The sequence below is a fragment of the Pleurodeles waltl genome, chromosome 4_1 (assembly GCF_031143425.1).
Source record: "Pleurodeles waltl isolate 20211129_DDA chromosome 4_1, aPleWal1.hap1.20221129, whole genome shotgun sequence".
Lineage (NCBI taxonomy): Eukaryota > Metazoa > Chordata > Amphibia > Caudata > Salamandridae > Pleurodeles > Pleurodeles waltl.
Genome location: NC_090442.1, coordinates 494,983,402 through 494,998,511, shown reverse-complemented (window position 1 = coordinate 494,998,511; position 15,110 = coordinate 494,983,402). Strand labels below are relative to the sequence as shown.

Sequence of the window (15,110 nt, the reverse complement as noted above, 5' to 3'; positions counted from 1 at the left end):
GTCCCTTAATGGCGTGTCCATGGCGACAGTGCAGCCAGCAGCAAGGAAGCAATGCAGACTGTGAGACATAATCAATGTTCAGTGGCCTTACTTTTTACCTTAGTTCCCAAGTATTCAAGAAACATCCAGACAGCTGCATATTTGATGTAGAATTCAAAGCATTATTTCTATTTCAAGTAATATTATAAAGTATAACAAGCAGATATTTATACCCTCTTCTGGGCATAGTCTTTTTAATGTTTTGGAAAAAAACACAGTTTCCCTAAAAAGCTTGAAGCGTCTTAATCCTGTGAGAGCAAGCTGCAGAAGAAAGATTAAATGTATTGCAGTAATTATTTTAGTGTTTTTGGTATACATACACTTGTCGTTCAAATTTCATGGAAAAGACTTTGGGCCTGACTTGGAGTTAGGCGGAGGAAACGTGACGAATAGCCCACCCGCCGGATTGCAAGTTCCATGGGCTATAAGGGAATTGCAACACAGTGGACAAGATATCCGTCAAGTTTGTGGCAGGGTAACCCCCTTCACCAAACTCTAAATCAGGACCTTTGTTTTTAATGAATAACTTGATTTATGGTTTAAATTGCTTTGTAATTAGCTCGGCAATTATTTGTCCTAAATTCTTGTATGAACCAGTGAAGTAGTCCCCATAACAGCTGTAGGTGGACAGTCTCCAGTATTCTCACCCTGGTGAATATTGAACCTACTCATTTTGTGACAGGGACTTAGTAGCAAGGTGTAAGTGTCCATGATTAAACCTTCTATAAAGCGATCCTTACAGGGGGTACATTACACTCGCATCTATCTAAAAAGCTTGTCAATGAGTAGCATCACAATAAAGCAATTGAGCCTGGAAATCTGTTGTCAACTTTTTGAACTCATTGTGCTTCAGATTTATGTTTTGATGTTATTGACTTCTAGGTGTTAATCTTTCTCTCCCCTGCCTGTTTGTCAAACCAAACCTCTCAGCTAAGAGCAGAGCGTGGCAATGGATCAAAGTATATCATGGGCCAATCCTCCAGTCAATCCCGGGCTTACAAATTGTGGTTATTGGCCCTCGCCACAGTGTCCTTTCCTCCTCTTTAGCTCACAATTACTTCGACTTATGTCTTTTTGCTAACTCCCAGTCTGTCCGATATAAATGCCAAGTTTTACAAGGACTTCATAAAAGGCAAATGTTCTCAAATGTTGTGCTAGTTATGGATGATTAATAAACCATTGAAGAGATGGCTCGTTCTCATTAGTGCATTGCCACCTCACTGGTTAGTGCAAAGAATCAGTTTTTGTTTCAGTGTCAAATGTGACAACTCAGATGATATTACACGTGGCAAACAGACAGTCGTCGCTGTGCAGGGGTGAGGGCGGGGTGTTCGAGGCAGGAGCCGTCACCACTTGTGTTTTTATCTTTGTGTTTTCTGCCTGTGTGCCTTTTTTCAATTACTGTAAATTCTCACTTCTTAGCACTACACATTGTGCAATGTTCCCATCCATGTTTTATGTGCATGTTCCCATAACGAGACATCTCATGCTGTTTGTTTTGTCCTTTCAGTGCATAATTCAATTTCTCTGTTTCTTCTTACACAGTCTGACAGCCAGATTTGCAACTCCGTCTAATCACAGTGGAATTGCAGCCAGTCCAAAAAAGAATACTAGGTTAGTTGACGTTTCAAATGTATTGTGTGTTAGTGAAAGACCCCTTGAGTTAATGGATACTTGTGTGGTATCCCTTGAACCTCGGCAACCCGGAAAGCAGATATTAATGGCCGTCATTCAGCAATGTCGTATGATTTCTCAGCACTACTTTATCCAGCTATGAGCATTGGCGCTTAAAGCCTCTCCTGGACTGATTGCAGTTCTGTACACTGATTTTGAGGATGAAATTATTGAATCAGCAACAACCTGTTGTAAAAGAACACCACACAAACCCTTCTAGACGTCTAGTGCTTTGCAGTTCGGTAACTGATTTAGAAACATTTTGGTCCGGCAGCCTTAAAGCCAATTTGAGTTGTGCGAATCCTCTGTAACTTCCCTTGTCAGGTAATTGGGTGTTTATGCTAATTTCTTGAGCAATTTATCATCCACACACAAAAACATGTTTGGTTGAGGCTTGTTTTAAATTAACAATTGAGGGCACATCAAGGGATCTCAGTTGTGACACAAGTGTATCTGTGCACTCGATTTTAAATAGAAAACAACTCCTTAGTAAGACTTTTTTCAGCTAGCACAACCTCCCGATTAAGTGCAACATAGATTTCAGACCTCCACTTTCTCTACAGCATAGCAGCATCAGAATGGCTCTGAAAAGCCACACGTGTAGATAACGTATTTGGCTTCTGAATATTGAAAAACTAGGCCAGTATATTTGATCTAGCCTCCCACCTCTCTCTTACATAACCTCTATAATGCGCACAACTGATAACAAGGAGGTGTTTTTCTTGACTTACCTGGCATAGCTGCTGTGCTCCCAGGCTGCTGCCCCGTCCTCTTCCCATGCTCCTAGTAACTCCGTCTTTGGCCAGGCAAAGGTTTGAAGAAGAGCTAGTGTGAATCATGCTATTCATTGATAGGCCATTAAGCCTGTTCAGACGGGGATAACTTAAGGCGGTGGTATTGGAGCATCATGCAGTCATGTCATAGCTGATGGTAGCAAGGAAACTGGATAGTTGCAAAGAGCTATACTGTGTCATTTGGCTCTTGGGTCCTAAACGGCGGATGGCACTGACAAGACTTAGGCAACCATAAAATACCATATGTGTTGGAACGGGATACGTCATGACTTAAGTGACTGGGCTATTTTATGCGTGTTGGAACTCACGAACTTCACGGAGCTGTCATGACTTATGACACTGGAGTAAAACATAACTTATTGTAAAGGACCCTGCTTTGGCTGGTGACCTCAAGGATCTTTCTAGCTGAATGCCCTGGAGTTCCCCAGAGGTGGGGGTATTTAAATAGTTAATGGGTGAACAGGGTTTGGGGATGGCGTCACTAATCATATTGCTGTGTGTTGTGTCTGATAAAACTAGCAAATAATATATCTGCTGACCTTGACATATATCATTGTTGGTAAAAAATTGAGGTTTTCTTGCCAAATGATCCCAGCACGGTCATAGATGGTGAAATATATTCAGTCTGTGACTGATTTGGTCATGTCACAACTGATGCATTGGGATGTGATCTAATTTACACCACTGTGGTACCTCAAAGGTAATTGCACTGACACGTGTAGGCTAGCACTACTAGGGCAAACCATGACTGATAGAACTGAAGCATGCCATTCCTGAAGGTACTGTAACATTCCATTACTGGTAACATAACCTTTTAGTGGTCTTTTGATACTATTACAAAAAGTTTGTTAGCCATCTCAGCTGTACTCAATTTACTGACTTTAGGAGAATGGACTACTGAGTGAACTAATGGGAATTCAACCTGTTACCATGGACCCAAGCATGATCCCAAAAGAACGACGGGGTGTATTATTTCAGTGAGGGTCGATAAAGCTGGATCAGTGGAGCATCCCCCCACTGGTGGCACTCGGGCACAACGCAGTTCATAGAACTTGGTTCGGGTTAGCTGATGGCACTGGATAATTTCAAGGCTGTTAGCACTGGATCTTTGCTAAGCTGATTGTGCTTGGACACACCGGTTATTTACAATGGGTTTCCTTATGTAATCTATTACCTGGGGCCTGCTTGCTGATCTTCATGCCCCCCTGCATTGTCTTCTCCTGACTCTATGCTAATAAGCACTAATTCAACAAGTTATTTTGTGCTGCCTCCACCTCCGAGACCGTGTGAGTGTCAAAAACTAAAGGGAATCCGCTTTTATAAAGGTAAGTGATATATTTAGTATTGAACACAGCTAGCCCTATATTGGAGAGTAGGTTGGTACTTCAAACTGTGTGCCAGGAATTCTATAAATACACCTGCAGCAGCCCTCTCGTGTGTACTGTATACTTGTTACATTTGGGTGCCATGATATACGTGTACATACATTACATATCTTTAAAAGGTGAAATGAGGAACATTTCCCTTTTTCACACATTGACAGTTCAATGCAGGCAATTTATTCTCTGTGACTCTGTTACCCGAGGATAAAAGGACCTTAACTATTTGTTTCCCTTCATTATCTTCTGTTTACTTCATACAAAGCTTACTCTTTGCCCAATTATAACGTAAGTAAGTACAGTGTCCATAGAAGTAATTTCACTAAAATTCTTGAGGGTAGCGGAAGTGACATCGCACGCCATTTGACCTTTACTTTTACTCAAGCACACATGCTTACACAGTCACACATTCTCTCTTACATAAGCACACTCTCACCCACAAGCAAGCACACAGCATACATTTAAAAGCATCTTTTTACCTACCTCAGCTGCCCGATAGGGTCATGTTCTAGCTAGATTTATTCTATTTGTATTACACTAATAGTGAATAATGTGATATTATTCACTATATAGAGTAATAAAAAAGGTGACTGAAAACAAGGAAGGTGAAGCTCCAACCCACGTCCGTAGAGCGAGCTGCCCCGTGTTCCTGGCACTGATATTGCCACCTCTGAGGCCAGGGGTCGCAAGGGGAAAGCCAGGAGTCGCAGCTGCGAACTCTGACGATCCCTAAATGATGTTCATGACAGTGTCTAGCAAGATGACTAAAAACTTTATTGGATACATATACACATTTCACTGTTATAGATTAACAAAACAGTTTCCCCTCCCAAAGTTCGTATTAAGCATTTAATTTAATTAAACGTTTAGCAGGCAAAGATTAAAGTCTTTACTTTAAATGGGTCATGAATGTCTTCTTTTAATTGTTTAATTCCCTTAAACTTCGTAATGCTTATGCCATCTGTTAAAGCACGCCATCTATAAGTTCCATAAAAGGGACATTTTTGTGTGTGTTTACGTCTTAAAAGTTTCCACAGAACATTTTGTAGTGCACAACAGAACTCTGACACTTTCACAACAACTACAGCTTGGATTCAGTGCAAAATTCTCTCACTTCATCTCATCGTTTTACTCCCATTTGACCACAGTGAACACTCCACAAGAAATCCACTATTCACTCACTCAGTACTAGTACAGGGTATAATCTTTTCTCAATATGCAATACCTCTCTTACCTGCGCTTCCTGATCGGGCATGTACATTGCTCTGGCTCCTCCCAACGACCTATTAAATCCTTTCTTTTGTCCTACCTATCTGTTGTTTGCTATATTAAACAAGCAATGGCAAAGACAATTAGTCTCGCATTGCCAGTGTTGAATGAGTGACAAGATCTGCTTGGCTAGTGCCCAAATCACTATGTTAAAAGTGTAGAAAGCAATCAAAACATTGTTTTCTATAATTTCAAGATGGCCAACATGTTATGAAAAGCGAAGTGCATTGCACAATGATGTACATCACTTATGTCACTTCGAAGGGATGATGCAAATTGCATCATGGACTATGGAGGCCATCCTGAAAGTAAAGAAAATAATGTGTTTGAGGTATATGTGGCTGTAGATACACATGCTTACCATAATCCCCCCCTTCTAGCATTGGGTTTGGAAGTGTGCAAGCTGTTTATCGTCGAAAAAAGGCTTTTGAGTCACGAGGTGGAGTGACTCCTCTTGTTGCTGGTAATGCGCATGGCCATCAACTTCATTGTTAGATTGTTTTCTTCTGCCATCGGGTTCAGATGTGCTCTCCTCTGCTCCACTTCAAAGCCGTTGTCAGTTACTTTCACAAAAACTGCCAGTCTTATTTCCACTGCAGATCATTCTCTTCATAGTAGTTGGCTGCATTGATGTTGAATTCATCCTGCGGCAAGATTGGGTCTTCACCCTTCAGTGCAAGATTCCTCTTTGATGTGCTGTATGAGACATTCCCACTGAGTGAAAGAACAGACACCTTGCCACACCAAGTTTCCACACAGCAGTCTCTACCAGGTGTGTAATATGTGCCTTTCCTCTAAGCATGAGGAAGCAACCTGTGAGGCCTGCAGGTCTTTCTGTTAGAAGAAAACACTTAGAGATCAAAGTGTCTTCTGTTTAGAGCCGTCTCAATGCAATGCTGATGAAACACCGGACCTCTTCGGATCTGAAGATCCAGATCAGGAGGTACAAGCCCATCCATCTGCCGTTGACGAGGGGTCCTTTTGTCCTGAAGATAGATCCGGTTCCAATATGGAGTCAATATATCTTTCCAGGTCAGTCTGTGAGTACACAGGATCTGCAACATGTTATACCCGAATCCCACTCCTTTGGACTCCAGTAGACCCTTGAATGCAAAAACTTTGGCATCGAAACACCGGTCGACCTCCACATCTAAAACGTGAGCCAGCCTCAGAGCTGAAACCATTTGGCGTCAAAGATTCAGTGTCGAAACCCACGTCAGACCCAAAATTGTACACCCTTTTGAAGTGTCCTTCGGAGCCAGTAGAACCTGTGCTTGAAAAACTCCACCATGAGTTGGACTCATGACAAAAGCACATAATGATACACCTGGACACTGCCTGTATTATTGAGAAACCACCTTATTGAGGAAGGCAACTGGCAAAAAGACAGTTATCTTTTGAGGATGCTTTGGAGGTCCCCATTCCTACAAAGAAAAAGAAAAGGGAAGACAAGTCCACCAGTCCTTTGCGCATCAGCCCTTCACCATTTCCTACTGCACACCACAATCTATCTCCACTTCTTTCACCTCCTCATCGCACAACAGACTCACCTTAAGGTTCCCTACATTCATACACTGGAGATGGCTGGACGATAATCAATATTCCATTGCACCGCAGGATGATCCATGGGTTTTTAAATGATGCAGATCTCCCAGCAGAAATAGACCCTGATCTATATCCAGCCACACTCACCCCACCCCCTGACAACACTACCACCTATTATGACCTTGAAGGTAGGGCAGCAACATTCCACAACCAAATGTTTAGAGTATGATTTTTTTGTTTGAAACACTCATCTACTCAGCATTGAGCACAATATCAACCAGTGTTAAAAGAAATGCTCAGACACAGGATATTTTCAGTGACCCTGTTAGGTCCAGGGTCATCACAGCCAGGGTCAATAAAAAGTACAGTCACATGTAGACCCTACGTATATCAAAGGGCAACTTCCACCTGATTGCCTGGTTGTGGCCACAGCCCATAAGAGTGCTGGCTCTTAAAAATCTGGCAACTCTCCCCCACTAGAGAAAGAGACCAAGAAAATAGATGCAGCAGGTACAAAGGTCACCACACAATCTGCCAACCATTTGATAATTGCAAACTCCCTTCAATTCTTAACGCGTTATGACAGGGCCCACTGGAATGAAATGGAGGAGATCCTCCAACATCTCCGAGAAGAACACAATAAAGAGCTTATCAGATTGCCTCTGAGGGAAAGCTCATGACCAATACTGTTTGACACTGCTCCCTGGATGCTGCTGACACCACAGCTAGAGGGGTCAACAGAATCTCCTGACTCTCGGTCCCCGGGTCGACATCCTCCTGAAAATGAATTAAAAAAAAGACAACAAAACACCTAAGGTCATGGGGGCATAGCAGACTCCATCGCAAAGTGGGTCCTTTTGTGATTTCTCCTATTGCAGAGGATCCAAAACCACCTCCCCGGAAACCTCCACATCCTACCACCTTCTCTAGGCAGGGACCTCCTCATCCAGGGAACTATACAGAGGCTCTTATAGGGGCAACAATTTCAAGGGAAGAGGCAAGAGTGGTTTCACCAAACCCTCTGCCACCACAAATAAACCCTGACTTGCCAGTCATTCCCGTCCACCACACAACACCTGTCGGGGACAATGACATGGGTTCTTCTCCACCTGGTGGAACATTACCTCCAACCACTGGGTGTTGGATATTATAAACATGGTTATTGCCTGGAGGTCACTTCCACGTCTCCAAACATTACACCTTGCAAACACAAGCTCTAACTATAATACCAACAGTTGCTCAAGGAGGAAGTTCAGACGCTTTTGAAAAAAGGGGCCATAGAACTACTGCTAACGCATCAGCAAGACATACAGGAGTCTATTCACATTACGTCCTTATTCCCAAAAAGGACAGGTCCTTAAGACCATTACTGGACCTCAGACCCGAACACCAATGTATCCTCTCAGAGTACTTTCACATGGTCACTCTTCAAGATGTCATCCCATTATTACAACAAGGTGACTTCATGGCAGCACTCGACCTGGAGGACATCTATTTCCACATTCCTATTCACCTGGCACATCTCTGGTACCTCAGGCTCATAGTAAACAACCACCATTTCCAATTCAAGGGGCTCCCATTTGGGGTTGCAACTGCACCCAGGGATTTACCAAATGCCTTTCAGTAGAAGTAGCCCACCTGCGCAGGCAAAACACACACGTCTCTCCGTATTTAGACAAATGCCTCATTAAAGCGGTACTCATGAACAGTGCTTCCAACACACTCAGGCTACCATAAACTTGCTTCATCAACTAGGATTTACCATCAGTGCAATCAAATCCTGTCTCCATCCTCTCCAAATAAAACCCTACCTAGGAGCCATCTTCAATTCACAAAGAGGGATAGCCTATCCCAATGCTCCCCAGATCCGGCCAGATGCCTATTCCTCACCGTCAGCCTCATCATAAAGTAACAGTGAGGACAATCATGCATCTCCTTTGCTCCTTTGTATGATGGCTTTGTGCGTAGTACCTCCTGCCAGACTCAATTTACATCAGTTGCAAGAGTGCATAGTGTGCCAATGACCTCAAGTGGAGGGTCAATTGGAGGACTGAGTGTTGGACAGTCATCAAGCTTGCCACTCTCTGCAGTAGTGGAACACCAACAATCTACTAAAAGAACAGCCTTTCTTTGACCCAGTTCTGCAGAGCACCATAACCATGGACGCCTCCCTCACTGGCTGGGGAGCATATTCACAAGATCTCACTGTCCAGGAAACGTTGGACACTCAGCCAGAAACATCTCCATATTAATTACGTGGAGTTGCTAGCTGTTCATTCATTGCTCAAAGCTTTCCTTCCCCACCTGATTGGCAAGGTAGTCTTGATCAGAACAGGCAATATGACTGCCATGTACAATCTTCAAAAGCAGTGGGGCACCAGGTCCCATCAGCCTTCTCGCCTAGCCCAGACCATTTGGAAATGGGCTCTCTGATACAACATTCACCTGTTAGCACAGCACCTGCTGGGAACAGAAAACAACGTTGCAGATCTCCTCATCAAGAGGCGCCAACAAGTCCAAGAATGGGAGCTCCATCCTCAAATCCTCCTCCCATACTTTCAGTGTTCGGTTCACCCAGAAATAGACCTTTTTGCCACAGCAAAAACACAAAAAGCCCAAAATGTGCCTTCAGGTTCCCATGGTCCGAGGGCACAACACAGTATGGATAAGTTTGTCTGGGATATTTGCTTATACTTTTCCACCTCTCCCACTTTTTCTGTTTGTGGTTTGCAAACTTTGGCAAACATCTCTCACCCTCGTACTAGTAGCTCGCACATGGGCATGCCATCCATGGTTTATCATACTCCTAGAACTTTCAATTGTCCCCCACAAGGTGTACTGCTTTGAACAGGCAGGGCCTTCTCACGCAGAACCATGGAGAAATCAGACACCCAGATCCCTCAAACTTGTGATCTGGGTCCTGAAGTCCTTGAGTTTGGTTATTTGAACATACCACAACCCTGTATGGATATCCTTAAAGAAGCTTGCAGACCAACTACTCAAGCTTGTTATGCTGCAGAGTGGAAAATATTTGTCGACTACGATCATTCCAAACAGAGTTCTCCTTTGAAACCCAGTGTTCAAGACATTGCCTGTACCTATTCCATTTACATACGAGTCTAGCTTTTACATTTACAAGGCTACACCTAGGGCCAGTACTTTGTACCTTCGACATAGGCAACACACTTCTCTATTCAAGATTCCGGTAGTTAAAACCTTCTTAGAAGGCCTTAAGAGTCATTCGTCCTCAGGTGCCACCTGCTCCTACTTTGTATTTCAGTATTTTACTAACAAGATTAATGGGCTCTTCCTTTGAGCTCCTCCACTCCTGCCCTCAGACAAGTATCATTTCAGTGTCAGTGAACTTCAGGCATTAACTTTAGAAGAACCCTTTTTCCTACTACATAGAAACAGGATGGTATTATGTACCAATCCTACATTTCTTTCAGAAGTGGTGTCTCAATTCCACCTTAACCAATCTATTGAATTGCCAGTTTTTATCCCGCAACCTGAATGGCTCTACACACCCTAGATGTAAAACAAGCTCTTGTGTATTATGTTGATAGAACCAAGTTGTTTAGAAAAATAAATCATCCCTTTGTTGCTTTTTCAAAATCATACCAAGGAAAGGGCCATTTCTAAATCAGGCATTGCGCATTGGGTTGTCAAATGCATTCAAACATGCTATGCTAAAGCTAAAAGAACTTTACCTATCCCTTGTAGAGCTCATTCCACTCGTAAAAAAGGAGCCTCAGTGGCCTTCCAGGGAAATAGTCCCATAGCTGACATATGTAAGGCATCTACATAGTCTACACCACATACATTTCCCAAACATTACTGTGTTGGCTAAGCAGTCCTGGGTGCACTATTTCACACAACTGTAACCCGCACAGGTTAGCCATGCTTATTGAGGAGGACTGCTTTCAGTCTATGCTAAGCATGTGTACAGGAATAGCATTGGTGACTGCAACATCACAACATCACGGGCATGACTAAGACTGCCAGCTGGCACTTGGTGGACCAGGTATGAGCATTGGAAAGGAGAGTATAAGAGGAGAGACAGGATAAGGAGAACATCTAGTGCTGAGAAGCACGAAGAGGGAGAGATGGAAGGGGTCAAGTAAAGAGCAGAAGCATGCTCCTAAAACCATGATATGCATTCCCATGAAGTGCTAAACAATGAATACATAAAACAGGGAAGTTAGTTCAGTGACGTCAGCACTGACAAACAAAAGCAATGAAGAAAACAAATTATGCTCCACTGGTAGCCACAATGTAGCAAGGAAGGCCAATAAAAAGAAGGGAACTGAGATTGACAACAAAGCCATCTAACCATGTGCAAGAACTGACTGTGTAGTAGTGTATACAATGCTGTCTCTAACAGATAATGATCTGTATCAAGACCACAAAAAAGGAAATAATTATGTTGCTTTTTGTGCTGCAAAATACAGAAGCCTACCAGTGCACCTGGGCACTTTTAATCAGAGTCACCCTTTCAGCCTGCCGTAGCCATCTTGAAGCGGGTATGGTATGGTTGTTCATTCAAACTTATCGGTCTCAGGAACCTGGGACCTCACGCGGGATAAGTTTGAGAGAAAGCCCTGTTAACTCTTTATGTAATGAGGTATCCAGCAGCCATCGCTAAGATGACATCTTAGGAGTCACTCTCATCAATCTACATTTCCTGCTCTCCACCCCTTCTCTCCTGAACTCATAGTTCTGTTTCTCTCCTCCACTGGCTTTCATCCTTTCCCATCAGTGCCAGCTCTAAAGTTTCAATGAGGACGTCGCAGGACATTTGGTTGGTAATTGAACATTTTGCACAACCTCACAAACAGGAATACTTATAGAGCTAAACCTACAAATCTCTAGTGATATGTACCTTCTAAAGAATGTACAGGTTAAATGTTGCTTTCAAATCTATCCATTCTAAAGAGCACTGAGAATACTGTGCAGTACACCACTTGGGTAACCGACCCCAGAAGTTCTATGCTCTTGCAATCAGGCAGCGACCACGATGAAGGGTTTCTTCATTCCTCTCTCAAAAGCTACAGAAATGAAGAATGGCCAAGTAAAAACACTGTGCGGCCCTGTATAATCTCTGCCTCTGATGCACAGTAGCTTGGGCTATGCATTGGGCTCTCATTCTGCTTCTGTCTTCTGTGCAGCTAGTAGATCGTTGATGCCAGCACCCTGCTTCATTGGCTGCTGGCAGCGGAGTTTGTGAGGTTAGATCATTGCTCGGCAGCGCTTGCAGACTGTTGTCTGCAAGCGTAGGTCACTGTTTTATTTCATATAATGCCAACCATGCAATCCTAAACAGCCTATCATTGAACGCTGAATACAGCAAAAGCTTTTGCAAATAAAAACAGCATGCCAACGAAGTTCACAACACTTCAGTCAACTTCGACCTCTGCTCTCATGGTAAAAAAGAGTTTCTAAAGTTGAATTGGGCTGTGCTGGAGCTCCTCCCTCCAAGTCACACTGTAAATAAACTCGGACCCCTGTTAATCATATGACGTTCAATATGTGCAGAGGCTGCGAACAGGAGCCTGGTTTTGCCCAAGACTTTCCTATCTGCCCCAGGCTGAACCTTCCTTGAAGGAAGCTATGTTCAGGGCTTCCTTGTAGTGAGGAGCCTGGGTGGTGAAAGGCATAACTCGTGCCTCAGTCGCTTAACTAGTAATCTTCAATAGCCTATCTCCTACACTTCCTAATTTCTAAAATCAGAGATCTTACCATACCATGGAGCAGACGTCTAGCAGGTGTAAATTAATGAAGATTACCAGTAAGTAATCTGTGCATTACCACCTTCCACTCATCCCCACTTCAATCTTACAATCCGATGGTTTAGCAAGAAATAATTCAGATGGTGCCCATTTGAACACACCACATAACCAGTGAATAGGCGTGCCAGTTTCAATGAAAAGAACAAAGCCCATAGCATAAAATGACAAATCGAAAAAGTGGTAGAATGAGATGTCTCAACACTCAATACAGCTTTCTGTAGTGGGGCTGCAAAATCTTGAAACAATAATATGAAATAAAGCGTTAAGAATAGCACGTGTAGCAGCCCTGAAAGTCAGTCAGGGAACCTCCTTTACATTCTGTCATACTTCTTGATTGCCCTGATCCAAAACGAGTAGTAGCAACCTAACATCAGAATATTGCAGGGTTATAGCTGCCCATATCAACCCAATATTAGCGGTAGCAAGTGGAAGGATTTCCCCATGTACCCTAAATCTAAGGATATAAATAATAAGCCTTCTTGAAGGCTTCCATATGAGGTAGATACACTCTCACTGCCCTTCCAGCATTAAGAGCATTGTAGTGCAGGTCCATGCCAGACCAGATGACCAGTATCATGAAAAGATTGGGCAGGACAATATGTTGAGTAGCCTGGAAGCTGAACAAAATCTTGGGTTTAAAGGATCGAGAACTTCTCTAAAGCCAACTGTAAAGCATGAACGTTAATTAGAGCATTGGAATGGTGGCAGCTCCATTGAAAACAATGGAATGCTTCAGGCTTTTACTGGCCGGTAAAAGCCCGGAGCACCAACATTCCAATGTTCTCTTTGTTCACAGCAACAGCTGTGAACAAGGCCTCACGGACTCGAGGGGATTTTAATCCCCTCGGGCTTCGTGAGGAATTTGTTTTATATAGAACATTCTGCCCCCGTGTGGCAGAATGTTCTAATAGCCTTAGAACCCGCTGTAGCGGTCTCTACTGGCCATTAAAGGCCCTCTCCCTTGTTAAAGACCCTTGCCTTCGGCTCGGGCCTTTAACTCGTGAGCAGGCCTTTAATGGACGGTAGAGCCCACTACGGCGGGTTCTAAGGCTATATTAGAACATTGGAATGTTGGCAGCTCCATTGAAACCAATGGAGTGAGTGCTCCGGGCTTTTACTGGCCGCTATAAGCCCGGAGCGCCAACATTCCAATCTTCTTTGTTCACAGCAGCAGCTTTGAACAAAGCCTCACGGAGTCTGAGGGGAAGTTAATCCCCTCCAGTTCCGTGAAGCCATTGTTTTATTTATGAGAACATTCTGCCCTCTAATGGCAGAATGTTCTAATAGCCTTAGAACCCGCCGTAGCGGGCTCTACCGGCTATTAAAGGCCCTCTCCCTTGTTAATGCGGGAGCGGGCCTTTAATAGCCGGTAGAGCCCGCTACGGCGAGTTCTAAGGCTATAGTAGAGCTCCCTAAAAGAGAGAGCTTCAATCTAGAAAAAGGCTTGCTCAAGTGATTTTATCAGAAATATAACCTCAATGTTTCAGAAATGTGTTCAAAACCATTTCTAATGGTTCAAAAGGGGATTCCTTAAATACCCTAAAAATGAAGTTCTAAAAAAGTCGTGAACGTAGTTCCTGTCAACTCAAAACCCTGAAAATGTTGGGAAGCATACCATCCAAAAATCCTCCTAAAATTGTAAATGCAGCCAGGTGGGCTTCTGACAAAGAAAGGGCCCAACCTAGTCCAAAAACATGGAGATCCTGAAGATGAGTCCAGAGCTTCAGACCCCTGACAAACGATAAATACATGCTCCGCACAAGTGTTGAAAATAGCCCCAGTGAACTCTTACTTTTGGCAGGGCACCACATTAGAAAACTTTAGGTTTATGAATAACCCATATGCCCAGAGCATTCCATACACCAGTACCACCTGAATCCTAGGCAACTGCAGAGTTGAGGTACAAATCAGCCAGTTTAAATAAGGGTGCACTTGAATGCCTCATGACCTCAGCATGCTCGCCAGGGGGGCCTGCAGCTTTACGGACACCCTCATGGCTTATTTCAGCCCATGAAACAGTTGAAGTTAGTTTTGGTTAAAATCATATTTGTTGGCAACATGGACATTCTGTCTGTGATACGACAATGCTGCAGAACTAAGTTTTCTTGGCATAGGTTGAGGTAGGCCTCAATTAGGACTTGACTCCGTATTGAATTTCAGAGCAGCCATGTTTTCATAATGCTTTAATTTCTCAGTGACACCGCATGCAACAAAATGTACACTGATACTTTGTGATAACATGTTGTTCTTGGAGAGCCTCGGAGAAAGTGTTAAATTGTTTCTCTCCAAGATCTTTTCCTGCCTTTTTCACTGTGGATTCATTCATTTATTTAGCTTTCGTTGTTTATGTGACTAGCTGTGTACTGTTTATTCCTATGACATTAGGTCAGAGTGGAGATTATTAAGATGTATTTAGGGAGACGGTGCTGGGATGATAGCATTACGTGACGTCAATTCTATATTCTGATTTATCAACATGTCACACATTTGCTCATCTTATGCTGTGTGATTTCCATTGGTTTCAATTAAGAACTTGTTTATAAAAAGCAGTGATTTTGAGACTCTTTGTACCCTTTCTCCAAGCCCTTAGGGATGCCCTTCGATTGTTCGATTGATGTCTT

The 15,110-nt window shown here is 43.2% G+C and overlaps 1 protein-coding gene across 5 annotated transcripts in view; it reads left to right on the top strand.

Moving 5' to 3' along the window:
• The window catches only part of NAV3 (neuron navigator 3), a 1,001,553-nt gene that overhangs the window by 345,712 nt on the left and 640,731 nt on the right, over positions 1 to 15,110 (top strand). For 3 of the 5 annotated variants that reach the window (XM_069228786.1, XM_069228785.1, XM_069228789.1), the window contains exon 6: positions 1,585 to 1,653. The exons of the other annotated variants lie outside the window; for them this stretch is intronic. In XM_069228786.1, coding sequence (XP_069084887.1) covers positions 1,585 to 1,653 — 69 coding nt within the window. The remainder of the gene's footprint in view (positions 1 to 1,584; positions 1,654 to 15,110) is intronic. 5 annotated transcript variants of the gene reach the window in all.